Source organism: Globicephala melas, chromosome 8 (assembly GCF_963455315.2).
Source record: "Globicephala melas chromosome 8, mGloMel1.2, whole genome shotgun sequence".
Classification (NCBI taxonomy): Eukaryota; Metazoa; Chordata; class Mammalia; order Artiodactyla; family Delphinidae; genus Globicephala; species Globicephala melas.
In genome coordinates, this window is record NC_083321.1 from 2,262,569 (window position 1) to 2,289,316 (window position 26,748).

The 26,748-nt window shown below is 60.0% G+C and overlaps 1 protein-coding gene across 2 annotated transcripts in view; it reads right to left on the bottom strand.

The window, feature by feature from the left end:
* Positions 1–6,364: 6,364 nt before the first annotated feature.
* The window catches only part of CARS1 (cysteinyl-tRNA synthetase 1), a 47,184-nt gene continuing 26,800 nt past the window's right edge, over positions 6,365–26,748 (bottom strand). Inside the window, exons 10-23 of one of the 2 annotated variants that reach the window (XM_030833188.3) lie at positions 25,451–25,572; positions 21,773–21,885; positions 21,232–21,360; positions 20,843–20,972; positions 20,654–20,757; positions 20,178–20,275; positions 19,815–20,004; positions 19,252–19,320; positions 16,885–16,966; positions 10,918–10,998; positions 10,304–10,371; positions 7,826–7,885; positions 7,341–7,424; positions 6,365–6,758 (exon numbers count right to left, since the gene is read on the bottom strand). In XM_030833188.3, the coding sequence (XP_030689048.1) occupies positions 6,624–6,758; positions 7,341–7,424; positions 7,826–7,885; positions 10,304–10,371; positions 10,918–10,998; positions 16,885–16,966; positions 19,252–19,320; positions 19,815–20,004; positions 20,178–20,275; positions 20,654–20,757; positions 20,843–20,972; positions 21,232–21,360; positions 21,773–21,885; positions 25,451–25,572 (1,465 nt within the window). In that variant the 3' untranslated portion in view covers positions 6,365–6,623. The remainder of the gene's footprint in view (positions 6,759–7,340; positions 7,425–7,825; positions 7,886–10,303; positions 10,372–10,917; positions 10,999–16,884; positions 16,967–19,251; positions 19,321–19,814; positions 20,005–20,177; positions 20,276–20,653; positions 20,758–20,842; positions 20,973–21,231; positions 21,361–21,772; positions 21,886–25,450; positions 25,573–26,748) is intronic. The other variant, XM_030833192.3, reaches the window with a different exon arrangement.

The window sequence follows — 26,748 nt, forward strand, 5'->3', positions numbered from 1 at the left end:
GGAGAGGCCAGGAGGGGAGCATAGCGCATTCCAGGACCTGCAAATAGCTCAGGGTGGCTCACGGCCCTAACGATAGCACGTGGGAGCCCCATCAGGAGGTGAGCCTGGGCAGGTGCCCCCAAGGTGATGCCTGGGCCAGGCTGCACGCCACGTCTTCATCTGCCCGTGGGCATGATGGGCGGGTGCCAGGCTCAGAGTGACGCCAGCATTGCCATCGCAAGCCCCCTCCCTGGGTCTGACGTCTTCTCGGTTCTCAGGCCCTGATTCCCAGATTCCCCAATGGAAACGGGAATAGGAGTCCCCTGCAGCTGGCCTCGTGCGGAGCGGCTCCTGGGAACCTGCACCACGTTCTATTCGTATCTGTTTTGAAATCAGGCAACAGTCCTCGCCTGCCTGCAGTCTGACTATATTTTCCTGCCACCCCCCCCCATTATAATCACAAGTGGATTTGTTTAAATGAGGCATTAAGTCATATTAAACGTGTTTGTCTGTTCAAGAGGCTGAAGGTACAAGGGTGGAGGTCCTGTTGGTTTCCTGGGGCCGTCACGACGAAGTGCGCTAAACCACACAGCTTGAACAACAGAAATGTGTTCTCTCCCAGCTCTGGAGAGTCGTGTCTGAAATCTAGTTGTAGGTAGGCCCCGCCCCCACCCCGGAGGCTATAGAGGAGGATCTCTCCTGCCTCTTCCAGATTCTGGGGGCTCCAGGTGTCCCCGGGCTCGTGGCCGCGTCCCTCCAGCCTCTGCCTCTGTCCTCACGTGGCCTGTCCCCGTGGCTGTCTCCTCTTCTTTCAAAGATACCGTTCATATTGGAGTTAGAGCCCACCCTACTCCAGTGGGATCTCATCTTAAGTAATTACATTTGCGAAGAGCCTCCTGTTTCCAGATTAGCTCACACTGTGGACTTCTGGGTGGACGTGGATTTGCGGGGTTGCATTGTTCAGTCCAGTACAACAGGGCAGCTGCTGCAGGTGTCCTTGAGTTTCTGGAGCCTCTACACGATGTGAAGGCTGAGGGGCTTGGGGGGTGGCCTCCCACTGCCCACCTCCCACTCAGGGATCTGCCCTCACCCTCCCAGGCCCCGGCAGCGTCCCCAGGGACCCGGGGCGAGTCGCCCGCCCTCCGGCAGCAGACCCACTGGCTGCCTGCGCTTCCTGCCTTGCCATATCAGCTTTAAAAACCCACTCCCAGGGGACTTCCCTGGCAACCCAGTGGTTAAGACTATGCGCTTCCACTGCAGAGAGTGCGGGTTCGATTCCTTGTTGGGGAACTAAGATCCCGCATGCTATGGGCCAAAAAAAAAAAAAAAAAGAAAGAAAGAAAAAACCACTCTCAGCATGTGGGGCCTTGTGTCTTTTTTTGTTGTTTTGGCTACTGTTCCCTGACCAGGGATTGAACCTGCGCCCCCTGCATTGGAAGGGCAGAGTCTTAACCACTGGAACACCAGGGAAGTCCCTCAAGACACGTTCATTCTGACAAACACCCAGGCTTTGCTGACACCGGAGCCTTTCAGTGGCGTCTCTTGCTCTGTGGGCGCGATCCTTTCTGACTACCCACTGACAGCAGAAGCACCAGCAAACGGATCTCCACTGGGCTGGTTCCTCCTCAACCAGGAGGGTCCCAGCTCTTCACGGGCTAAGGCCGCCCTCGTGCCCTTGGCTGGAGGTCACAGCCCGTCCTCCTGCCGCCCCATCCTCCACGCTGCCCGCCAGCACACTGGTGGCATTCTGCTGCCCAGCGTCCTTCCGTGATCCCTGCTGCCCCCAGTGAACTCAGAACGGGGCAGGCACAGCGGGCGTCAGTTCGTTGAAAAGTCCCCAGATGTGCTAAGTAAGACCAGGGCTGAGAGGTGCTGGGATTAGAACTCCAAGGCCCCTGGCCACCTCGTGGCTTTCGTTTTCCCACCGTCGTAACTTTGACGCCACCGGGCTCTGAGCTCACGCACACCTGTTAACAGCCCCTCTACGCAGGTCCCCAGCCTGGCTCGCCCTCTGGCCGTGGGGAACTCAGGGGGTTACCCTCCAGGGGTGGCCCTGCCCTCGGTTTCTGCTCCTTGTTCGGCCTGAGCTCCCCCCAGACTGAGCTCAGGAGGACGGGCGCCCCGTCTTCCTTCCCACCTGGAGACTGTGCCTCATCTCGGGGCCACTGAATGCTGGCAAGGCCTTGGCTGAGCAATGTCCCACCTCCAGAGGAGGAAATAGAGATGGGCTGGATGACTCCCTCAGCCCCCCAGCTCAAAAACGGCTAGCCCACAACCAACCTGGCCCTGGAGGGGCCCTGCCCCTCGCCTCTCGTGGGCACTGCTCAATGAGTAACCCCCGGGGCTGGCAGAAGAGAGGGAGCCCGGGGCCCCAGAAGCACCCGACATCCCTCCCCAGGGCGGTGGCCCCCAGGTCATGATGCTCTAATGACAAGGACACATGGAGACAGGAGGAAGAAGCAGATGACATCAGAAAATAGCCACCATCTATTCCGTGCGGAGAGGGCCGCTATCTGTAAACTCAGAAGGAAGGTGTCGGGAGCCTATCCCCAAACTGTTACAGGCTCGCTCTAGATGGCCTTAAGGGGACACTCCGTCGTTACTTTAGTCTGGTAATCTTCTGCATGATTCGATTTTTAAATCGTGAACCTGTGATTTTTTTAATAATGAAAACATGAAAGATTTCTCTTTGGGGAGAAGCACGAAGACAATTTTGGCTCTTACCGCTGGAAAGAGGTTTCATGCACACACGCAGAAGAAACTTTTTACAGGTGAACTGACATTTTACAAGTTAAAGGAGTTTTCCACCCCATCTTGTTCCAGAAGGTTCTGCTGCAGCCTGTAAGGTGCAAAGGCCGAATGCAAAGGGGACAGTGAGGACGTTCCTGACCAGGAGCCCCCAGGCCACCCCTTGCAGGTGCCGCGACCCACCCCGGTCGTCCACTAAAGACGAGAGGGTTTCCTGGCGGCATGTTTTAAGCAACACTTGATCACGAAGAGTCTGGAACACAGGAAGGTAGAGAGGATGACCTGGGGCACAGATAGACGCCGGCCACTCAGGTGTGACCAGAAGCATCTGTATTAATTTGCTTCATGAGTTTTCTTTGTTGAAGACTCAATTCCCACGCCACGTTGTCCCAAACCAAGGACATGTGTGGACACAACCGGCACGATCACACGAACAAAATTCACCAGATTCCTTAGCAGCACACTACGCCCATGCGCACGTGTCCCCAAACATCTCTGTGGCCGGCTTGTTCAAAGCTATCAAGGTTCATACACGGGAGGTGGTGGTTTTGTTTCTCGAATCTCTCCCGAGTCCCGAGGAGGGCGCCGCCTCCTCGATGAGTCTGCCTGCCTCTCTGTGGCACCTGCCGCCTGTGTCTCGGTCCCCAGTACTGCCGGTGAGCAGGAAGTGAAACGGACAGTCCCTCCTCCAGGTGGGGCCCCCGACCAGAGGCAGGGGCATGACCCTGGGACCTGGAGGAAACGCAGAACCTCCAGCTCCACCCAGATCCGAGCCAGGGTCTGTGATTTAACAAGGTCCCGGGCAGCACGGCTAAAAGCTTCGTTCAGTACCTACTCCGTGTTCTTAGTGGAAAGACTCCTCTGTGCAGGTGAGGCCGGGCTCCCCCCTGCAGGCCACCCCTCAGGCCCACATGTCCCTCTCGGGGGATGCTGAGACTGAGTGCTGGGGGGAGGGGGTGATGGGCAGAGCTCCGAGCTGTAAGGTGACAGGCGTACCTTTCCCGGTCCCCTGTGACCGACAAGCCACCTGCGAGGGGACGCTTTGGCGTCATGAAAAGTCGGCTCCCAACTTTCAGCAGGGATCTCGGCGTCCACTGCCAGCCCTGGCTGGAGTCGGGGCTGCACTCGGGGCCCCAGAACAGAGGCGTTCCAACTGTCCTGTTTCGTCCACTTCTACTCGCTGGCACTGCTGCCCCCTTCAGTAGGGACATTGGTGGCTCTGAAATAGTTTCCATGGAGGGTGGGAGACGTTTAATCCTGCCACCTTTTTTTTCTGGCCACGCCACACAGCTTGCGGGATCTTAATTCCCCGACCAGGGACTGAACCCAGGGCCATGGCAGCGACAGCACAGAGTCCTAACCACTGGACCGCCAGGCAAGTCCCAATCCTGCCACTTATAAATAACTAAGTCTGTGGACCAGGTGTCACCTCCAGTGGTGACCCGTTCTTATGTCTTGGTCTTCTTTGCTTTTGAGAATAAGTGTGGATGCCTGGATTTCAATGACCCCTTCTTTTCAGGGCTCCAGTTTTCGCAGACTCAGCCGGGGGAAGCTCCTGAGGCTTTTTACTTTGAAACCATGAAAGGTTCCCGGGAAGCTGCAGCAGAGGGGTCCCTGTGCCCTTCACATGGTTTCCTGACAGCTCCCTCTTGCCAAAGATGAACCCTGGGACACCAGCCCTGGTGTCACGTGGCCACGGGCGTAGAGTCCTCAGCCACCACTGCGGTCGAAGGGTGAAGGGTCCGGACTGTCCCTAGTCGGCCCCCACCCAGCCCCTGGCACCGCTACGCCGCTCTCTCTGGTTCTGTCCTCTCGAGTCATCTCACTGGAATCTCACTGCGTGTGACCCTCTGCCCCGATGCTCTGGAGACTCTCCTGGCTGCTGTGTGTGTTCCTGGTCTGTCCCGTGTCCTTCTGACACAACCCCTCCGTCTGGGACGCTTCCCCTCAGGGTACCGGGATGCCCTGGGCCTCCACGTGCGCTCGCCCTCGGCCTGGAATTGGCCGCTTCTCCCAGGAGAGGGGATGGCACTCAGAGCCTGGAAGCTGGCCCTGGGGGTGCTCGTGGCCACCGGGGTGGTCCCCTCTCAGCCTGCATGGCGGGAAATACCTACTGTTTACAAGTCAAGCGTCAGTTCCTCCGTTGTCTCCTCCGTTCGTGTTTAACAGCACGTGATCCTCTGGCGCTTTTCCTCACGATGGATGAATGCGGGGCTGCTGATGTCGAGGCACGTGTCCACTGCCCACACAGAGCGGAGGGTGACGACCACGCCAGCACCATGCCCAGCGACACGACAATGGAACCAAGTTTGACTTCTCTGCACGGCTTTGGCCTCAGGACACACCCTCCAAAAGACGTGCGGCGAAGCGGCAGGTTCTCAAACCAACCAAAGGGGCCCTTTTCTCACCGGTTTGATTTGCGGTTTTGCGGCAGGTGGCGCTTCCCTAAACAGCTGCCGCCCTTTCCGGCCCCTGCCACTGCCGTCACAGGGAGGGGCCTGCAGGTGGGCCCTGGGGCAGCCTCCCCTCAGGGAGGATGGAGGGGGTCCGCGTGACCTCTGAGGTTAGATCCCAAAGGGCACGTGGTGCCCAACTCTCCTGGGACCCGCAGAGGCTGCCGACCTGGAGGCCACAGCCCAGCATCCCCCGCCCAGGACCCGGGCATGAGCACGCAGACCCCCCGCCCTCTGACCGCACCCGGTGTGGGGCCCTGACTCAGACCCGCCCAGAGGAGCCGGTCAACCTGGAACCCCCAGGGTCAATAATAAGCTCGTTGTCACTTCAGGCACTAAATGCTGGGGTGACTTGTTAGGTAGGTAACTGCCCTGGGTTTGCTCCACTTCGTTTTGGGGCCTTTTTTCTTACTGGCTTATTTTTTTTAACGTACAACATTTACAAGGTTCAAAAGTCCAACATATGCAGGGCCTGTCCTCGTGGGGTCACAGCTGTCGTGCTCCACGTGTGGCTGGGTGGGTGGGAGCCCCCCAGAGCAGCCGGCACCGGCCAGCAGGCTGCTCCCCGCCTGCTCTGGGGGTGATGCTCCTACGAGCAGGCCGCGGGGGTGAAGGGTGAGCGTGGCCACCACTGGACAGTGCCAACCCCGACCCCAGCCCCCTGCCTCGCCATCGCCGCGAGCGAGACCTGGATGTCGTCTCCCAGCCCTGAGGGCTCCATCGCCGGTTCTCGCGGATCTGACCTGGCCCCGCGCTTCTGCAGGTGGAGCCGGTCCCGGCTCGCTGCCACCCTGCTCCATCCAGGCCTGGAGCTCAGGTGGGGATTCTCAGCCCCAGGAGTAAGAATGCGAGAGCAGGCTGGTGAGGACACGCTCGCCTGGCTGGGACCTGGGGACATCGCTGCCCTGTGCTGCTGAGATCCCCCCTCCTCCCATCTCATCGCCAGCCGTGCTGAGCCGGCCCGCCCGCCCGCGGAATCGCTGCAGAGACAGGGCGCCGAGCTGACCCAGCAGGACCCGGGCACCCGGCCGAGCAGCCTTTGTGCGAGGCGCCAGCGGGCTCTGCCAGCTTGAGCCTGTCTTTTTCCTACTCAAATGCCTCCTAATGCGCCTACACACCAGAGATTAGCCGATAGCCATCTGCACGGGGGCAGGGGCGGGGGGGGACAGTCCTCAGCTGCAGCCGCTCAGTGGCCTGAGCTCCCGTGTCGTGACCTGCTGACCACGCAGCCCGGCCGGGCCCCCTCGTGCGCTGACCATGCAGGGTGACGGCAGACAGAGCCCGGCCTCGCGTTGGGAAGACTTTATTGCTGACGTTTCAGAGCCGGAGGTGGCCCAGCCCTCTCCGGACAGAACCCTTAACTTAGGCCCCGAGGGCGGGCGGCAGAGTCCCCGGGGCGGGGAGCTGGTGCCCCCGGGGCGGTGTGGAGCCTCGGCCCCACCTTCACGGGATGCTTCCATTCTGAACCAGCTGCAGGTATTCCTGGTGCAGCTTTTCCTGGGCCTCGAAGAGCTTCTTCAGCTTCTTGGCCTGCCCTTTGCTCAGCTCTTTGCCTTCCGTGTCGTGTGTGGGCAGACCCTGAAAGGCGAGAGCACGGGCGGTCACCGCCCACCGACCAGGCCAGTCCGCCTGCCCGGCATCCACTCCCCGCCACGCTCTGGACCCAGCGCACTGCTCCGAGGTGCCCGTGCTAGCCTCTGGGAAGCGACCATCCTGGGGTGCCCCCCTGCCTGAGGGGTGAGGGGCACCGTTCCCCACCAGGTCGACATGGTTCTGATACGAGCAAATACGTACAAGACCAGTGAGGGAGGCCTGAGGGTCTCGAGGCCAAGCAGCCATGAGTAGCCACGCTGAAGAGCCCCTGGAGCAATGGGCACATCTGTGCCATGGCCCTTCTGGATTGTCTGTGGGGTGAGTCCCTGCAAATCCATCAACCAGCCCAGGACACAACACCCGGCACCAGAGCCGCTGGGCCGCGGTGAGGGAGGGGCGGCCCTGGGTACTGGGCTGCACGTGCTGGACCTGAAACAGCCCCACATAAGCCCGCCTTCCTGCAAACAGCACCCTGGACAGAGAATCTTCTCAGCCAAGTTTGAAAACCCCTGTCATCCCAATTTAATGGTCTAACAACGTTCTGAAAAGAAAGAAAGGATTTCTTACGTTTTCATCGAACTTGGAATACTTGTCGCTTTCTGACAAGAACATCTCGCTGGGCGGAACCTTCATCTTGGCCAGCCTTGCCGCCTGGAACACAGACATGGGGTCGCTGCTCCGAGCCCGCGTGGGGACCCATGCCCGTGACCCATGCCCGTGACCCCGTGTCGGCTCCCACCCCAGCCCCCAGGTTCAGGGAGCGACGGCTGGGCAGAGGGAAGTGAAAGGAGGGAGCCAGGTGTTTTCTGCAGGAACAGGGGTACGGCCGTGCACGCAGCACAGCAGGATCAAGGCCACAGAAGCCGTCCTGGAGCTCGCGGCCACGTCTGTCCCTGCCCAGGGCTCCCGGCCTCCCTGGGGCACTGTATGAGGGGCCACCGCTGGGGACAGAGGCAGAGGGGGCGCCCGGCTGGGCCCCAAGGAGGCACAGGGGGTAGGGCATGGGGTCAAAGTGCGTTTCCGCCAGCAGCCCGCCCCTGAGCAGACGTTACTTCCTGCTCTTGTCTCTTCCTGGCGGCCTCCTCTTTCTTCCTTCTCTTTTCTTCTTCAGCCTGGGGGACAGCAAACGCCCCGTGAGCTGGAGCTGCCCAGGCCCCTCTTGGGTGGGAGAGGGACAGGACAAGCTCCCTGCCGTCCCCCCGCCCATCCCTGTGAGCTGGGCTCTGACCCAGCCCTGCTCTCGACACGGGGCGGTGACTGGACACCATGCGTGAGGTCACCTGCAGCACAACCAACATGAAGAAAGGACCAGACCTGCCCGGCAGCAGGGGGGCTGCGGTCGGGTGCGGGACCAGGGACAGCACGGCGAGGGCCAACCCTGAGGGGCCCAGGCACCTGGGGAGGGCGGGAGGGGGGCTGGCTGGAGGAGACGGGTGGGAGCCAGAGCCCACTTCCCACCAGGCAGGCAGCGTCCGGGCAGGAGGCAGGGAGGGAGGGCCTGGGGGCTGGGCTGGGCGCCCGTGAGGAGGGGCCCGAGGCTGCCTCGGGAGGTTTGGGCTCGGGCCACCATGTGGACGGCGTGTGCCCCGGACAGGAAGGAGGAACGGGTTTGGGGAACGAAGGTCACGCGTTCCCTCTTGGACGTCTTGGGTTTCGGGTGCTTCCTGGCCAAGCGGAGCCCTCAGGTAGGCGGCTGGACACAGGAGTCTGGGCCAGAGAGGACTCGGCGGTCACAGGCACACAGGTGGCAGAGGGGCCCTGGGACGGGGTGAGGTCACCTGGGTGGGGGGACGCCAGAGAGGCGGGAAATGCAGGCAGTGCAGTGGGGGAAGCAAAGGGAGGGTCCCAGAGAGCAGGGGTCAAGGGCGGGGCCGCCCCAGGATGCGCCTTGTCACCGGAGAACCTGAGCAGAGCAGGAGGGGCTGAGGGTGGACGGAGGAAGAGGGACCCGGCACGGAGCTTGGGAGGTGGGAAGACGGGTGCCGAGGGCTTTTGCTTTTCCACTTAGAGACCAGAGGTGCTTATCCCGCTGGGGGAGCAGAAGACAGCCTACGAGGCCGTGGTCCCAGGCGCCTCCACACACGGGGGTTGGGGTGGGATTCCCTCGACTGGAAACTCGAGCTACCAGGGGGAAGGTGTATGGCAAATCCCTCCCGCGAAGGCCTTACGGCCAGTGAAGACATGAGCAGGGGTGACCGATCCAAGTTCACTGCCCCGTCTTTACGCCCCGGGCCGCCTGGGGGGAGAGCGGGAGTGAGCCCCACGTCACCTCCGGGGAAGGGCCAGGGCGGCCCACACGCTGCGGTGTCCAAGGATGGGGAGAACCCAACCCAGGGGACGTGACGCCAGCGGGGGTGACCGAACGGGATGGAAGCGGGGGGAGGGGCCAAGAAGGGCCTGGACTGGGGTCAAAGCCCAGCTCCCGGAACCTCACACCAGCCTGACTCCAGCCAGACCTTCCCCGGCACCCGGGCTCCTTAATTCTCAAGCTCGGCCCCTCCTGGCGTCCACACCAGCGTCCCCGGCGCCCAGCGAAGCCCCGGGCCAGCCTTGCCGCTCTTCTCCCTGACCACCCACCCACCCGTCAGTTCTCCTTGTGGACACCTGTCGAGGCCCCTTCCCAGCCTCCCAAACTCCTCTCCCTGGGGTTTCTTCTTAAGGCCTCTCGGGCCCCGCACCCAGCGAGCTGTGCCCAGCAGATCTGACAGGCACTGCGTCTGTTCCTGCCTCTCTCTTTCTATGGGACGTTGAGGTCCCCGAGAGCAGGGACTGTCCCACTTCACGGAGTCCCTGGCTCAGCCCTGCTCACGGAGGTGTAGTAACATCTGAGGCGTGAGAAGGACGGTGCTGGGGGCGGGAGTGGGTGGAGGTGTGACTGTGACACATTCAACCCCAGGGACAGGGAGACACCACTTCAGGTGAGGGCGAGGTATGACCACACCTGTCAGCTTCGCAGTTTCCCAGAGGTGACAAGTCTTCCCTTGTACCCCGGGTCCTTCATCAGAAGCTGGATCTTGTTGTTGTTGTTGTTAGAAAATTGCCAAGTAGTTACCTATCTAGTCTTTTTACTAAGAGTATAAATGCCAACTCCTAAAGATGAAGTATAAAAACTCCAGTGATATTTACTTTTTCAATAAACACCCAGCTCAGGGAGTTCCCTGGTGGCGCAGTGGTTGAGAATCCGCCTGCCAGTGCAGGGGACACGGGTTCGAGCCCTGGTCCGGGAAGATCCCACATGCCACGGAGCAACTAAGCCAGTGCGCCACAACTACTGAGCCTGCGCTCTAGAGCCCACGAGCCACAACTACTGAACCCCGCGCGCCTAGAGCCCGTGCTCCGCAACAAGAGAAGCCACTGCAATGAGAAGCCCGCGCACCACAACGAAGAGCAGCCCCCGCTCGCTGCAACTAGAGAAAAGCCAGCGCGCAGCAATGAAGACCCAACGCAGACAATAAAAAAAAAAAGAAGAAGAAGAACAACTTAAAACAAAAACCAAAACACCCAGCTCAGGTCACTGCGGTTTTACTCACCCTTTTCTTCTCTTCTCTCTCTCTCAGTAAGGTATCTCTGTCCACCAACTTGACCACAGTGGGCAGTCCTGAAAGGCCAACAGCCGTGAGACGAGGCCGAGCCCAGCGCTGCCCACACCACTCCCGCCCACGGGGCCCCCGAGAGAAGCCGGGGCCTCCTTCCTGCTCGCATAGGTCAAATGTTAATTGTGCTGTGGGGAGGCCTTGCTGCTCAAGACCGAGCACCCAGGAGTCATAAAATAAGACATTCATCTGAGTGTTTAAAATCCAATAATTTTCCATGCAGCCCAAACTCCCACCAAGTCGAAACACAAGCTGTGAAACTTGCTGACGATCCACATGACACAGGCTGCCTCCCACGTGACAGGCCATGAGAAAAGGAGGCCAGTGGCCCCGCAAAAACAGGGCCGCCGGGCAGTCAGGCCGCAGGAGAGGAGGTGCTGGCAGTGATGCCCACGAAGGTACAACTACAGGTCCCCCAGGACCACACATCACGGGGGGTTCACCACGTAAAAGGCGGAGCGTCCTCGGACCCGTCCTGGAGTTCTTCCTCTCAAAAGCAATCTCCACCCTGTGTCCCTCCCCTGACCCGGTGTCACGCCCAGAGGACCCACCTTCATGGTCTTCAAACCGCACCCCCAGCTCAGGCAGGATGTCGTCCCGCAAGGCATCGCTGAGCTGCAGGACCTCGGGGACTGTGGACAGAGGAAGCGGTTCGGTCCACTGGGCCCGGAAACGCCCGGGCCCCATGGAAGAGCGCCCCCCTGTGCCTCTGGAGGGGCCGGGCTATTCCACTGGCCACAGATGCAGGAGAAGCCGAGACACAGAGGTCGCGGCCACTGGTGAGCCCAGAGCAGCCCCTGGACCCGTGGCCTGTGCACCGGCTCAGGGTCCTGCTCAGAGGTGGGCACTGACCGCAGAGGTGCACGGACTGGGGAGAGCCCTGCGGGCGGCAGGCCCAGGGGCACTAGGATTCTGCTGCACAGGAATGAGCTCCCCGGTCACTCGGGAAGGCGCCGGGGAGCGCTGAGCTCCCGCGGCCCTGGCAAGGCGATCCTGAGAGAGGCGGCCGCGTCCCACCGTCCAGGGCCCCGGCCTAGCAAGGGATCAGAAGGGGCCAAAGGCCTGGGGGTGGGACCCACGCCCCACCTCGGTGACACTCTGCCTTGGGCACTGGCGCTCCTGGCCAGCCTCGCCCCAGCCGAGGGAAGTGGTCGCCCAGAGCAGGGCTTGAACGGGCAGCGGCCCGGGGAGCCTGGCCGGCCCACTGGCTTTGAAGTGCCTCTTCCAGGAGAGATGGCACACACGCAGCAGCCAGAGTGGGCAGAGCTGAGCAGACGGCTGGCGTGGCCTCTGGGCCTGACGGGACGGGCCCTTCAAGTCTGGACAGTGTTAACCTCTGCACCACCTGGTTAGGGCCGGTGAAGGCCCACGAGCTCGGGGGAGCCTGGGAGAGTCCTGTAACGGCCATCACGGACGGCGCCCAGGGTGTCTGATGCCCAGCCAGACCAGGGAGAGGCCAGCCCGTTTGTACTTGGGCTTGAAGAGTCCATATGGGCTCAAGCCCAACTAAACACGTTCATGCAGACGTCAGGAGAGGCTCACCTGGACATTCCAGCTCTGAGACCCTGACCTCAGGGTGAAGCAGATTCAGCTCCAGGCTAAGAACTGGGCCAGTGGGAACTCCAGCTGGCGCCAGCAAAGCAGACCCCTCCCGCCCTGCGCTGTCCCTCCCCGCAGCACTGACCACGGCCCACGTGGTCACTCACTCACCTGTCCTGTCTCCACTGTGTCCCCAGAACCCGGGGTGCTCCCACAGCACTGTGCAGGTGCCCCGCAAGTCCACTCACGGGTGAATGAATGAACGGACGATGCCCCACACATCTCAGGGGATGCCCGAGCCCCGGCCACACGTGCGAGACGCACAGTCTCCCGCTTCCCAGCGCCAGTCAAGGAAAAGCCCCGTTCCAGCCCCGCAGCAGGGCTGGTGGGACGAGGCCCTTTGTATCTGGTCCCTCCCCTCATTCTGCCCCTCGGGGCCCCTTGCTCAGACGGGTCCCCCCAGAGCCCTGAGGAGACCCCAGGGCACCGGCCCAGGCAAGTGCCCAACGGATGCTTGCTCACCGTAACGGGAAGGGAAGCAGGCTGGCCCTGCCATCATTGCCACCAACTCCCCTCCACACCCTCAGGCCCAACCCCGCCTCCCCGCCATACCCCCAGGGGAGGGACACTCCTCCCTGGGGCCCCTCAGGCGCCATCCTCTAGGTGGCCTCCACAAGGCTGAGAGAGCGACCCTCACCTCCATCTGAGACCTGCTCTGGTCCACGGAGCTCAAACTTGGCCCCGGGATTTCCTTCCAAACCTTTTTCTCACTTTAGGAGCCGGCTTTCTCTTCTAGCCTCTCCCGACTTACATTTCTGAAGAGGGTCTAGTGCCCACCATAAAGAAAGAGCTCCTATAGCTCAATAAGACAAATGACCCAAGTAAAAATGAGCAAAGGGGGACTTCCCTGATGGTGCAGTGGTTAGGAATCCGCCTGCCAATGCAGGTGACACGGGTTCGAGCCCTGGTCTGGGAAGATCCCACATGACGCAGAGCAACTAAGTCCGCGTGCCACAGCTACTGAAGCCCACACACCTAGAGCCCGTGCTCTGCAGCAAGAGAAGCCACCGCAATGAGAAGCCCGCGCACCACAACGAAGAGCAGCCCCCGCTCGCCGCAACTAGAGAAAGCCTGCGCGCAGCAACAAATACCCAAAAAACGCAGCCAAAAATAAATAAATAAAAATAAATAGATTTATTTTAAAAAATTATTTAAAAAAAAAAAAAAAAAGAGCAAAGGGCCTGAATAGACAACTCTCCAAAGGAGAGGTTCAGACGGCCAAGCAGCTCGTTGTCACTACTCGTCAGGGAAAATGCAAATCAAAGCCGCAATGAGATTCCCCTTCACACCCACCAGGACGGCTATTAACAATAACAGAAAATAAAAGGGGCTGACAAGGATGTGGAGAAATCGGAACCCTCGCGCGCACTGCTGGTGGGAACACATAATGGTTCAGCCACCATGCAAAACACTTTGGTGGGTCTTGAAAAAGTTAAACACAGAATTACCGTGTAATCCCACAATTCCTCTCCTAAGTGTGTACCCAAAACAACTACAACAGGGACCCAATCTGATGCTTACACATGCATGTTCACAGCAGCCCTGTTCACCAAAGGTGCAAACACCCATCAACGGCTGAATGGATACATGGAAGCGGTACACGTATCTGGTGATCACTCTGCCCTAAAAACATGAAGCACCGCCACGTGCTACAGTGTGGACAACCCCGAAAACATTCTGCTGAGAAGCCAGAGAAAAGAGGTCACACTGTGTGACTCCATTTATGTGAAATGCTCAGAACAGGTCAACCCAGAGACAGAACACAGGTTGGTGGCTGCCAGGGGCTGCGGCAGGGGGCGTGACCCTGGAGGGTGGAAACATGCTGGGACCAGGAGACGGTGGCTGCACAACACTGGGAAGGCACTCAGCGCCACTGAAGGGTTCACTTTAAAACGGCCAGGCTTACGTTACACGAGTTCACTTCAATAAGTTATTTCTGTTTAAAGGAAAACCCCAGTTGGATATTTTCGAGGAATTCAATAAACCAACTCTTAAACATATGGAACAAAGGTCTCAGAACAGCTAATGCAACCTTAAAAGAGCACAGACGGGGAGCTCGCCTCCAGGGTGGGGTGCGGGGAGAAGCCCGTACATGGAGACAGAAGATGCCGTCCCCCACCCCGCCCACCTGCCATGCCAGCAGGAGTGAAGCCAAGGCTCTTGGGGTCTTCCCAATGCTGTGCAAATCCGGGTCTGAAGTTGCGGCTACTGAATCTGGGGCTGGGATGGAACCTCATGCAAGGCCCAGACAGGAGCGGAGGCTGCCCCGTGGAGAAGAGGCACTGGGACAGCAGTGGGGATGGGCGGATCTGTGTGGACTGGCTCCCAGTGGTGGGTGCACAGAGACGGGGCAGCCGGTGGCTGGCAGGGCCCCTTCTGGAAGGAAGCAGCTGCACCACCACGACGGAGCCCAGCAAAGGAAAACAGGTTTCCCTGGACGTGGGCCAAGGCGGCGACTTTCCCAGGGCACCTGGCAAAGCGTGCTAGCCCCGGGAACCTCACAGCCCTGCAGACGCCAAGGGGCTCTGACTCCAGGCTCTAGAAGGGAAGGAGCGTGTCTATGTGTGGCCATCTGCTGGATGCCCCTGCCAGCACCTCCCCGTACCCTGCAACTGCGGTCCGCACCCTTCCCCGTGTGTACTGTCCATAGAGCCACAAGGCTCAGGGCGGGGCAGCCTGCATCCATCAGGGCTGGTTACTGTGGGGCGGGGCTGTGACACGGGAGTGGAAAACAGATGGGCAGTGAGCAGGGAGACCTTGTCAGGCGCAGGCTTGGAGATGCTACAAAAGGAGACGGGCTCCACCCACAGATGAACGGATGAGCAAAATATGGTCCATCCACACAATGGAATGTTACTCAGCCTTAAAAAGCAAGGGAGAGGCTTCCCTGGAAGAGCACAGTGGTTAAGAATCCGCCTGCCATTGCAGGGGACACAGGTTCAAGTCCTGGTCCGGGAAGATCCCACATGCCGCAGAGCAACTAAGCCCGCATGCCACAACTACTGAGCCTGCACTCTAGAGCCCGTGAGCCACAACTACCGAGCCCGCGTGCAACAACTACCGAAGCCCGCGTGCCTAGAGCCCGTGCTCCGCAACAAGAGAAGCCACTGCAATGAGAAGCCTGCGCACCGCAACGAAGAGCAGCCCCCGCTCGCCTCAACTAGAGAAAGCCCGCGTGCAGCAACCAAGACCCAGTGCAGCCAAAAATAAATAAATAATTTTTTTTTTTAAGAAAAGGAAGGGAATCCCGACCCAAGCTACAACGTGGATGAACCTTGAGGACGTTACGCTCAGTGAAATAAGCGAGACGTAGAAGGACACATGCTGTCTGATTCCACTCACATGAGGTCCCTGGAGAAGTAACATCCAGAGAGACAGAAAGTAGACGGTGGGGATGAGGGGTTGCGGGAGGGGAGGGGAGTGCGTGTTTAACGGGGACAGATGTTTGGGAAGATGGAAAGTTCTAGAGATGGATGGGGGTGATGGTTCAAAACAATGTGAATTACTTAAGGCCACTGAACTTTACACTTAGAAATGGCTGAGGTGGAAACTCCTGCATTGTGTACATTTAACCACAATAAAAGAACGACGACAGCTAATGGCTACCATCTCTCCAGTGACGCCCTGCCGGTCTCCCATTCTGACCGTGTGCCCGTCCCGGCCCTTCTAACTTCTTCCCAATTTCCCAAGCCTCTCCTGGTCACACACCCACACTCCACATCCCTGCTGGCCAGGCCTGAGCTCTCTGGCCAAATGGACTGTGGGCACTAAAGGAGAAACTGCTTCTTTCTTCTCTGTCGGTAGAGCCCCCCTGCTCTGCTGGCCCTGGGACAGGCCCCGGCCAGCTCCCGCCCCACCCCGGGGCCTGCCCACTCCCCACTGAGGCATAGCTCCCCTGGAGGCTCCCTGACCGCCTATCTGGCCTCTGCCGGCTCCACCCTTGGGAGGCCCCACCCGGATGAGCTCCAGGTGTGACTTCTCATCACACAGGGGACTGGGGGGGGGGGGCACAGCACACCAGGCGACGACAGTGGGGGTCTGCCCCGACCCCCACGTGACCCCAGGCGAGGCCTCTACCTTCCAGGGGCTTCGCTGCCCACCTCTGTCCAATCACAAACATTAAAGAAGCAACGTGAGGACAGCAGCTGGACCAGGCCCGGAACCTCGCAAGGTCAGTTTTAGCCGTGGTGGTCATTTGTGAGTCCAGACCACCACAGTAAGAAGCAGACTGCCTGACTGAGGCCACTCACCGCCCGCTTAACAACTGCTCAAAACTGGCCCCAAAGACAACACGTTTGATCCCAGCTCATCCCAAGTCCCCAGGGCCGCTGGCGAGGCCCCGAGCAGAACCTAGAACTGTCCCCAGCAGAGGCTGTGCAGTCACCACGGAGCCTCTGCAGGGCAGGGACAAGGACACCTCCAGTCCTCACCCTGCGGACGCCCCAGAGAGCAGAACCGAGTCACCACAAACAAAAGAGGTGAGGAAACGCTGGCCCCTCAGTGTCCCCAGGCTCTGCTCGGCTGCCCTGACCGTAGGGGCACTTGGTCTAGACGTCTGCGTGGCTACCAGGACTTGACTGGGGCGGGGGGGGGGGGCGTCCCTGGATCTCGTGATCAGAGGCCAGGACTTGACTGGGGCGGGGGGCGTCCCTGGATCTCGTGATCAGAGGCCAGGACTTGACTGGGGCGGGGGGGGGGGGTCCCTGGATCTCGTGATCAGAGGCCAGGACTTGACTGGGGCGGGGGGGTCCCTGGATCTCGTGATCAGAGGCCAGGACTTGACTGGGGCGGGGGGGGGGGGTCCCTGGATCTCGTGATCAGAGGCCAGGGACGCTGCTCATCGCCTACAGCACCCAGGACAACGTGCAGCAGAGGACCGGCCAGGCGTGCCCAGGCCACGGAGCGCGTGACGGCCTCACCTCTGTGCTCACGGGCGACCCTTCGCACTCCTTCCCGGAACTCCGACAACACCTGCAGGTACGGCATGACTGTGGGCTCGAGCTGCGGAGAGAACATTTTGGGTCACCGAGAGACCAGCCACCCTCGTGTTTATGAAGGACAGAGCCCAGTACACGCGCCGCAGGGCAGGGCTGCCAAGGGACGTGTGGCTGGCGGACGCCCCGTTGTGACCCGCGTCCAGGGTGCGCGTGCCCATCCCCGACGGTCGGCTCATGGACGCGGGGGCGTCCCGCGTGGCGGCGCGGACAGCACAGTAAGAGGGTCCCCTTCCCCCCAGCGAACTGAGTCCTGTGGGCGGCCCCGCCCAGTGGCTCACAGGAGCCCCTTTGTCTCAGGCAGACACACGGCTGTTAAAAGCCTGTCCGTAAGGTGACACTGAGCGTTCCCAGGAGGGATGGTTTTCTGAGGCTGAGGCCGTTCCTCCTGGGCTGGGGCCTCCCTTCCACCGGGGCCGGCACCACAGAGCCCGGCCGTGCTTGGGTCCGACCTGAGGCCACACACACGCCTGTGTACCATCAACTGTCTGCTGTCCACACGCACCCTCACGTCTGCGCAACACTGAACCACCCGCGGTGACTCAGAGGTGGCTGTGGGACGCAAAGCCCACTGGAAAAGGAAAACCCAAGAGGGCGAATCCAAACCAGAGAAATAACAATTTTATGGAAAACCTTTTTTGTTACATCTACCATATTTTTCCACTAGACTTTTGAGCAAGGTCTCTGTGCCTCCGTGCAGCTCAGTGACCAAAATCCCAACGATCAAATGCAAAGGCTAGTGAGGCCACCAAGCCCTCAGCACGGCCTAAGCCACTTCAGGCCCAATCTTGCGCGTGGGCTGAGGACACGCCTACCCACCCACACACGTACACGGCCGCAGGGGAGCCTCGCTGCGGGGAGCTGGCCAGCGTGCCTGAGGTCGGCCTGGAGGAGGGTCTCAGGCCAGCACCCCCAGCGGCCCAGCTGACTACACTACCCGAGCACACGCTGTAGACCGCTCAGTACTAGGTGGTTCAAGACCTGCTCCTAAAACCATGCAGGTCTGGAAGTAAAGCCATGAACTCTGGAAGGCGTGACTTCGGGCCTGTCCTTCGGCCCAGCCGGCACCCACCACGCTTCTCGGGGCCGCTTATTCCAGGCAGCTGTCTTCAAAGGGCGGGTGGAGGAGGCTTGGGGGCCAGAAACACCAGGCATCCGATGCTGGACGCATTTTTTTATTTTTTATTTTTGTGGTACGCGGGCCTCTCACCACCGCGGAGGCTCAGCGGCCATGGCTCACGGGCCCAGCCGCTCCATGGCACGTGGGATCCTCCCGGACCGGGGCACGAACTCACGCCCCCTGCATCGGCAGGCGGACCCTCAACCACTGCGCCACCAGGGAAGCCCTGGACACATTTTTTTAAAGCTCAAAGGCAGACTTCCTTCCAAGGTGTTTCTAGTGTGTGTTTCTCCTTAAAGATAATACACGTCTAGTATTGCTTACACGAGAAAACAAAGCAACCGCGTGGGTTTCCTTCCTAAAAAGCACCAAGTACCACAGCAACAGCCACTTCCAAGGCTGACAAGGGGCCCGGGGACAGGGCCTGGCATTCTGTTTCCTGGGGTGCAAGTCAGCTCCTGGGGAAACACCCCTAAACTCCGTCCGCAGGAGAGAGTGCCTCACGCCGTCCCTCACTGGGTAACAGGACTTTTAAAAGGTTTTGCCTTTTTACTTTGGACTTGACCCGTTACGTGTAAGCATTTATATGTGCCTTCTAACCAAATACTTAAAGAGCGTTCCCAACCAGGGGAGGAGGGCGAGCGCGTCTCAGATGAACCTGAGTGTGTGCCTGTCCTACGTGATGTTCCTCCCGCAGCAGAAACCGTGTGTCTGCCCGGATGCCAAGTTCGAAGGAGACACCAACAACCACTGGCGAGTTTTCTCACTTGCACGGACCCACTGGACAGACGGTTCCACATGTTGTCTGCCTACAGGTGCACGCACACCGGGAAACGCGGGCGTGGGACTCCTGACGCCCTATGGCCATAGTGATGCCCATGGCCGTGGTGATGCCCCGTGGCCATGGCTCAGATGCTTGGGGGCTGAGGACCGTCCCGTGCAGCCTGGTCTCCTGGGACCGAGCTCACAAAGACAACACAGCTGGTGGTGAGGACGGGGGCGGACTGTGCCCAACTCCCCAGCCAGGCCGAGACTCGGCCACGTGGGGCTCAGGCTGGAGGGCCCAGGGCAGGATGGGACCTACTGCTGGTCTCAGACGCCCCAGGAGGGAACACCAAATTGGCGGGGCGGCCAGCAGGGAGCTTCTCTGGGCCCAGGTGTGCTTTACTCACGTTGAGGCTGGTTCCAGGTCCTCCAACGGGGAAACCCAGGGAGCTTTCCTCTTCTATGGCCCCGAAGATCTAGGGAAGAAAGAGGCATGCAGGACAGGAGGTCCTGAGAGGTGGGAGGCGGGGACTGGTCCTCGAAACACGCCGCTGCACCCGGGAGGGGTGGGCCTAAGTGCCGACGGCCTTGCCGGGTGGGGAGAGATGGAAACCTAGGCCTGGGTGCCCCCGCACCTGACCCAGGACGAGGTCTGGCTCCCGCTGCCCTTCCGGCCCCTTCCCAGCCTGAGCCGCTGGACCACGGAGCCCCCTGAAGAGGACCCAGGACTTGTCAGCACGAAGTGGGCGTGGTGAACAACATGTTAGGGCCACTTGTGGGAGAAAGCCCTTGTGCTTTTCAAACCTCCAGACAGGAGGGGAAAAGCAGAGGCAAAGAGGCGAAATTGCTCGGAGCGAGGGCAGGGCGGGGGGCTTGCTGTCTCGGGCACAGGCGTGGCAGGACCTGAGAACAGAGCGGCGCGGCTCCCGTGACCCGCGGGCCCGCACTGGCACGGTCGCAGGGGGCTCACCTTCAGCATGTGCGTGAGGTACCGGGCGATGCTCTCCAGCAGGGCGCGGTTGGGCCTCCTCCTGGCGGCCTTCCGCGCTGCCATGTAGTGGTTGCACTGGCCGACCAGAGCCCGCATCTCCTCCAGGACGGTGCGCGTGTCGACGTTATCACAGAGCGCCTCGTGAACCGCGGCCTTCTTGTCGTAAAAGCTGAACGGGAAGCGGAAGAGGAAGGCGGGGGGCGTCAGACAGACGACCTTCCCGGGGCGGCCCGTTCTGAGCGTGGCTCTGCACGAGTGGGAGGGACGGCGCCACCGGCCTCCCCACTGGCGGGCGTGCTGCGGGGACCGCCCGTGGGCCCCAGAGAGAAGGCGCCGCCTCACCTCTTGTTCAGCTCTGTTTCCTTGTCTTCCCACTTCTCAAACTGACCGGCTACCTCAACGGGGGCTCGGAGGAGATCTTTCACGTTTAAGAAAAACTCCTAAAATATGAAAATTCCTTTTAAGAGCATTCAGACCTTTCCATCCCAGAGAAACCTGGGAAAGAGCCGTTCTACTGACGTGCCTCCACTGCAGGTGCGATCTGAACGTCACACAGGTGTAGGAAGGGAAGGGAAAGGTTTTCCTTTGAGACAAGTGGGTCCGGTTTCAGCCTTGGGGGCCCGAGGTGCAGCCAGCGGGTGGGGCTGAATGAGAGGCGCCACACGTGACATGAGGTGTCTTGGGAAGGTGGCGCGGAGCTGGCCTCCCCCCAGAGCTTAGTGGCCTTGGCCACGTCCCGTTCCCTCTGGGGGACATGGGGAGCAGGCACCACCTCCCCCTGTGCTGGCCCAGAGCTGCCTCGGGGAGGCGGGACCCACGTTCAGGAGCTTCTCGTACTGCAGCGCCGACTCCATGGTGTTGGCCGAGTAGTCCAGCGCGTCCTTCCACGAGTGCATGAGGAAGGCCAGGCGCAGCTGCCGGGCTGGGGAGAGAGGCGCGGGGCTCCTTACCTCCCGAGCAGCTCCAACCCCGTGCCTCCGACAACAGAAGCGTCCAGGCCTCTTTACCTGAGTGCTTCTTCAGCGCGTCTTTAATGGTGATGAAGTTCTTGAGCGACTTGGACATCTTGCAGCCGGCGATGGTCAGGTGGCCCGTGTGCAGGAAGTACCTGACCCAGCAGTCGTTTTCAAAGTAGGCCTGAGTGGACAGGGCGCGCGCGGGGGTCAGGGGCGCCGCTGCGGGCCGGACAGAGGGTGCCGGCCGCTTTCTGGGCACCTGACGTGCAGAAGGAGTGCCGCCCAGCGTGAATCCGGGCCTGTGCTGCCAAGGGCCAGGCTGCTCACACGCGAGCCGGACTAAGTAATGCGGTTCAGAGCCCCTGACGTGGAGGCCAGGCTCTGCTGGGGAGCACCTCGCCGCCCCCCGTGTGTGCCCAGGACGGCAACCTCGCCCCTACCTCCGACTGCGCCAGCTCATTGTCATGGTGGGGGAAGCGGAGGTCGAAGCCCCCTCCGTGAAGGTCCATTGAGGCTCCGAGGAGGGTGCCTGCCATGGCCGAGCACTCGATGTGCCACCCTGGACGCCCCTAGGGACCCAAACGTGGTGAGCGCCCTGACCGCCCCCTGTGACGGGCCGGGACTCGCTCCCCTGTCCACGACCCTCAGAACCCCTGAGCTCTATGGGAACGAGGGTCAAGTCCCGCACACGAAAAGATGAATAGGGCCCCAGGCTATAAAAGTCACAACAAGCTTCGCGAAGGCCAAGGAATCCCCCGCTCCCGACACCTCTTCCCACAGCTCTGGGCCACCAGGACTGTTGTCACAGGGGATGTCGGAGGGCAGATCCGTCCCCTAGTACCCCGGGTCAGAGACTGTTGGGACAGAGGGGCCTCCGAGGCGGTCCAGTGCCACCACCCCAGCCATGCAGCGGAAGACGCAAGTCCCAGGAAGGCAGGGAGGTGACGGCCCCAGGCCCGGGGCCCCATCCCGGGTGCTCACCTTTCCCCAGGGGCACGGCCAGGATGGCTCCCCGGGCTTGGAGGCCTTCCAGAGGGCGAAGTCGCTGGGGGACCGCTTCTCACTCAGGCGCTCGGCCGAGACGCTCAGGTCGCCTGCGGACACAGGGGAGGCGGGTACTCGGTGGATGGAATTGTCTCGGTCCAGGGACGATTCAGGTACTTGTTTGTTAACTTGGTCAAGCACTCCTTCAAGTTGACTGTGACCAGAGTTTGGAGTTGCCCAGGGTCTAGATACAAAGCCCTAACCGCAAGCTCAGAAGCCACGGCCTCACAAGCCGGCGTCCAAGGGCAACGACCCCCGGACCTGGACCCGCACCCCCTGCCTCCACTGCCGCCCCACCTCGGCCCCTCGTCTAGGACAACGACAGCGCCTGGCCCAGAGTGTGAGGCGCTGTTCTCATGGGCTGCCTCGGGGACCCGGGCTCGTGTAGGCGGGATCTTGTACTAACACCCGGAGGGCCTCTTGGCTGTGGTTCTGCGGGGCGTAAGGGCGACCAGGCTGCTGTGTGTGGCGCCCCCAGCCTGAAGGTGGCAAATCAGGACACTCACTGGGCCTCCCGTGTCCACACAGGGCAGCTGCGGGAAGGAGGCTATGGACCAGTCTAACCCCAAGAGCGAACGGGAGCACTGCTCCCTGGGCCAAGTTCCGTTTCCTTGGAAGACCCTCCCCCTCTCCCTCCCCACACCCGCTGAACGTAGATGAAGCCAGCCAGAACGGGAATCCACGGCCCCACGGGAGACGTCCCCAGACCACGTGCTGGGGCCACGGACACATCAGCCTCCTGCAAATGAACACCCACCGGTCAGCCCAGCCTGCAGGCGGAGCATCCCTGAGTGGGGAGGCAGTGGGGGCTGCCTGCTGGGTGATGGGGCCTGCCCGGCACTCAGGCCCTAGAGGGCCTCACCAGGGCGCCTGCTGGAAAACTCCAGAACAGGAATGACTCTCATTCTCCTGTCCAGGCTGCAAACGCAGGATGACTGGAAAAAGGCCACTTTGGGAGGGACACAGTGCAGACGGAGGCACTGCTGAACACAAAGACTGTGACGGTGAAACAGGCACTAAACGCAGAATACTTGGAAAACACGACCAAGAACCAGGAAAAGGTGCCACAGTTGGAAACGCAGGGGTAACTGCTATTAACATGTTGTTGGAAACGCAGGGGTAACTGCTATTAACATGTCGCTGGAAACGCAGGGGTAACTGCTATTAACATGTCGTTGGAAACGCAGGGGTAACTGCTATTAACATGTCGTTGGAAACGTAGGGGTAACTGCTATTAACATGTTGTTGGAAACGCGGGGTAACTGCTATTAACATGTTGCTGGAAACGCAGGGGTAACTGCTATTAACATGTTGGTGTCTTGATTTGTGGGTTTGTGGGTTTTTAATCCATGTAAGAAGGACACAGACACACCCAGCAAACAGGACAAGCGCCACCCTGGTCTTGTATCTATTTTCTCACCGTGCGCATTTTAACCACGGCGTCGGCGACGGCAGTTACTCAAAAACGTAATCTGACCTGGCGCCGGGACCTTCTCTTTTACCCACCCTTTACCGGACAGATAACATACCTTGAGGTTTTAAACTTCTCTTTATAATGAACATGGTTACTCATGAATGTATCTAACTTTAAAAATTAACTTTGAAAAATTCTGTAACAGAGGATCTGCTGTCTCACGCGCCCTTCCCCCACTCTGCATTTGACACAAACGTCACTACCTGGTAACGCTTGCTATTCGCTCCTGATTCTGTACGGAAGAGAGAGAAACCACACGATCCCTCTGCTTCCCCCTCCTGGTGTCATTCCTGGTCCCCTGACGTGGCTCTCCCACCGTGAGCGCCATGATCTGAGTGGTCCGCCTCCGATGCCTGGCCCTGCTCAGCGGCCGTGAGTCTGAAACGCCGTTGGGTCGGATGGTCACGCTGTTAAACTAACTTGGTCTGTCTTTCCTCCATGTTTCTGTGTCGTCCTGTTTTAAGTTCTGATATCTCTTTAGAACAGAGCCCTTGAGGTAAGGATACTTGATCAAAACGTACGAACATCGTACAGTCGTACGTTGACGGCACTGTAACCTGTACAGTAAAGCTGCCTTTGTGTCCTGACAAAGACTCCTGAGTCTGTCTAAGGCCTGAAGTCTGGGGAGACTCTGTCAGCAACCCAGGACTTCAGTTCAGTCCTGGACAGTGTCTCCTCCAACCGCAGCCCGGAAATTCACAAGTCTGCCTGGCCGCTGACCACGCAACGGCATACAGACAGAAGTTTACCACCCACTAGACCCTCTAATTGTTTAATATCTTCTACAACGTCTAATACATCACATCTTTACAGCTACCTGTCCATTTATCGTCACATTTGAAAATCTGGACATAAGGCTGGTATATACTTATGCTCTAAGTATACCTAATGGTGAAATTTAAATAAGGACAGGGACTTTGCCAGTGGTGCAGTGGTTAAGAACCCGCCTGCCAATGCAAGGGACACGGGTTCAAGCCCTGGTCCAGGAAGATCCCACATGCCACAGAGCAACTAAGCCCATGCGCCACAACTACTGAGTCTGCGCACCACAACCACTGAAGCGCACGTGCCTAGAGCCCGTGCTCCGCAATAAGAGAAGCTACCACACCGCAACAAAAAATAGTCCCCGCTCGCTGCAACTAGAGAAAGCCCACGCACAGCAACAAAGACCCAACACAGTCAAAGGAAAAAAAAAAAAAAAAAGAACATCCTTTATCTTAAAAAATAAATAAATAAATGTAAGGACGATAAAAGCGAAAACTGTACCCGTGGTTAAAAAAAGATGAACATATTTATGGCCAAAGTGCATCCCAGAAACGCTGGTGGATAAACAGCGTGTGTCCGGCAGTGTGAGAGCAGCCCCTGCACTGCTCCCCCCGATACACTGAGGGGGTGAAAGTAAACACTTATGAAAGACAAGTAGAATCCCGCCTGGCCCAGAAAAGGCACTGTGTCTCTGTTTAAAATGTTTGGATCAAGATGGGCCCGGGGCTGTCGTTATACATGGTCACACTCTCTGCGCTGAGAACACAGCCGCTCTGAGCTGCTGCCCGAGCTTCTCACGGCAGGACAGCTCTGCCCACAGCCACAGTCTGGACTTCCAGATAAGGAGCGGGCTTCAGTTCCCACCTTCCTTTTCCCACAGCCGCCTTACAAGTAACAGCTGCTCGCTCCTGCCCTGGGATGGGGGACTGCCCTTCCCCGCCCAGTGCCCACCTCCGGCCCTCCTCGTGGGATCGGTAAGTAAACAATCTTACGTCTACTCCCTCACTGGGGGTACTGCACGCCTTCGACCACAGCACCCTGGGGTTTTCCCTCCGCAGGCTCCCCGCTGCCCCGCGTGGTTCAGCACCATCTGATTCCTCTCCACACACCCGACCCTTGGGTGCTCTGGGTGCCGAGAGACCAGCAAAGTCCAGCCCCATGGCCGAGGCCCCGAGGTCTGTGCGCTTCTCAGGATGGCACTGCAGCCACTCACTCTTCTGTTTCTTAAGTAATAATACATTTCAGGGGCTTAGTGCACAGAGCTCCTAAAATCCCTTTAGGTGAAAAACCACGGTCCCCGTGAACCTAGGTGACCCCGATCGTGTGCGGTGAGGCCGCGGCTCCACTTGGCTCTGACTTCGAGCCGGTCCGTTTACCTTCCCCCTCCTGCAGGGCTTTCTGATCCCCGACGGCCTCAGGCACCAGCTTCCCGTAGCAGTGTCCCTCACTGTTGGCAAACTTCACCGTGTCGAAGTAGACGGACCCGTTTGAAACGTAGCTGGAAAACAAAGCCATTGGGGGAGGTGTGATGAGGCGCTCGCGGGCCGGCCTGGACACCCGCAGGCCGTTGGGGCATCTGCTCCAGCTGCGAGCCTCCCCTGGTTCAGCCACGCTGCAGGGAGGCCAGGAGGCTGTTCAAACAGAGCTGCTGTGTGGGCTGAGAGGGGCCGGGACAGGGACTCCACACTCCCTGACAGCCTGTCCCTCCGCCCTGCCACCCTTGCCTCTGTCTACACGCCACCACCTGCCCGGCCCGCCAGGCTCTGCCTCCTGGGAGCGTGGGGATTACTCCAGGCCGGGATGCCCTGTCTCCTCTCGCCGTGGCCCTGCCCATGTCACTCAGCTTGGCAGTCTGGAGTTGCCCCACGGTGACCGTGTGACGGGTGGGGGTGGCGGTGGTGGTGGTGCAAGGAGCTGTTGTCCTTTCGCGGGAACCCACGGCCTGGTCCCTGTGCCAGGCACTTCCTGCTGCTCCGAGGCCCCCGCCCGCCTCACCTCGCGCGAGGGGGATCGCAGCTCTCCTGGGCGGGGGCCTGGCATCGGCACACAGACGCCTGGCCCCCGTCCACCGGTCCACTTGCTGCCTGTTTCTGAAAACGCTGACTCAGAGGCATGAAAAGCGTTCCACGCAGGCAGATGGTGAGGACGGTAACCTGGGGCCAAATCCCGGCCCGGCAAGGATAAAGGCCACCCGCCTTGGGACCCGACACGAGGAAGACTCTGAGTGCCCACACCATGTGGCCTGCGTCTCCAAAGACCTGGAGGTGCCCAGGGCAACAGCGTGCTGCTTTGGGGACCTGGTGACGCGTGGCCTTAACTGGGAGCTTCCCAGTGGACCAGGGGCCAGGTGGTACCTACAGCATCTCTCACTGTGGTCCCCAGGGCAGGCCACGGGCCTGGGCAGAGGTGCTGGCCAGCCCCTTGGGTGGGGGTGGCCCCAGGTCCTGGACTAGGCCCCAAGCTGTATGACCAAACCTGCCGGGGGCTTCGGGGACAGGCTGGGTGTAGCCAGCACCACCCTCCTGCTTCCCCTTCCTGCCTGGAACAAAGACATGGCCTCCGTACAGCTAAATGGTTGTTTGAACAGCCGCCACTACCAAGGAAAACCCAGAGGGTTCTCTTACAAAACAACTGGGAAGCTGAGAACCAAGTGGCACAGAGGAAAGCGGCTGCC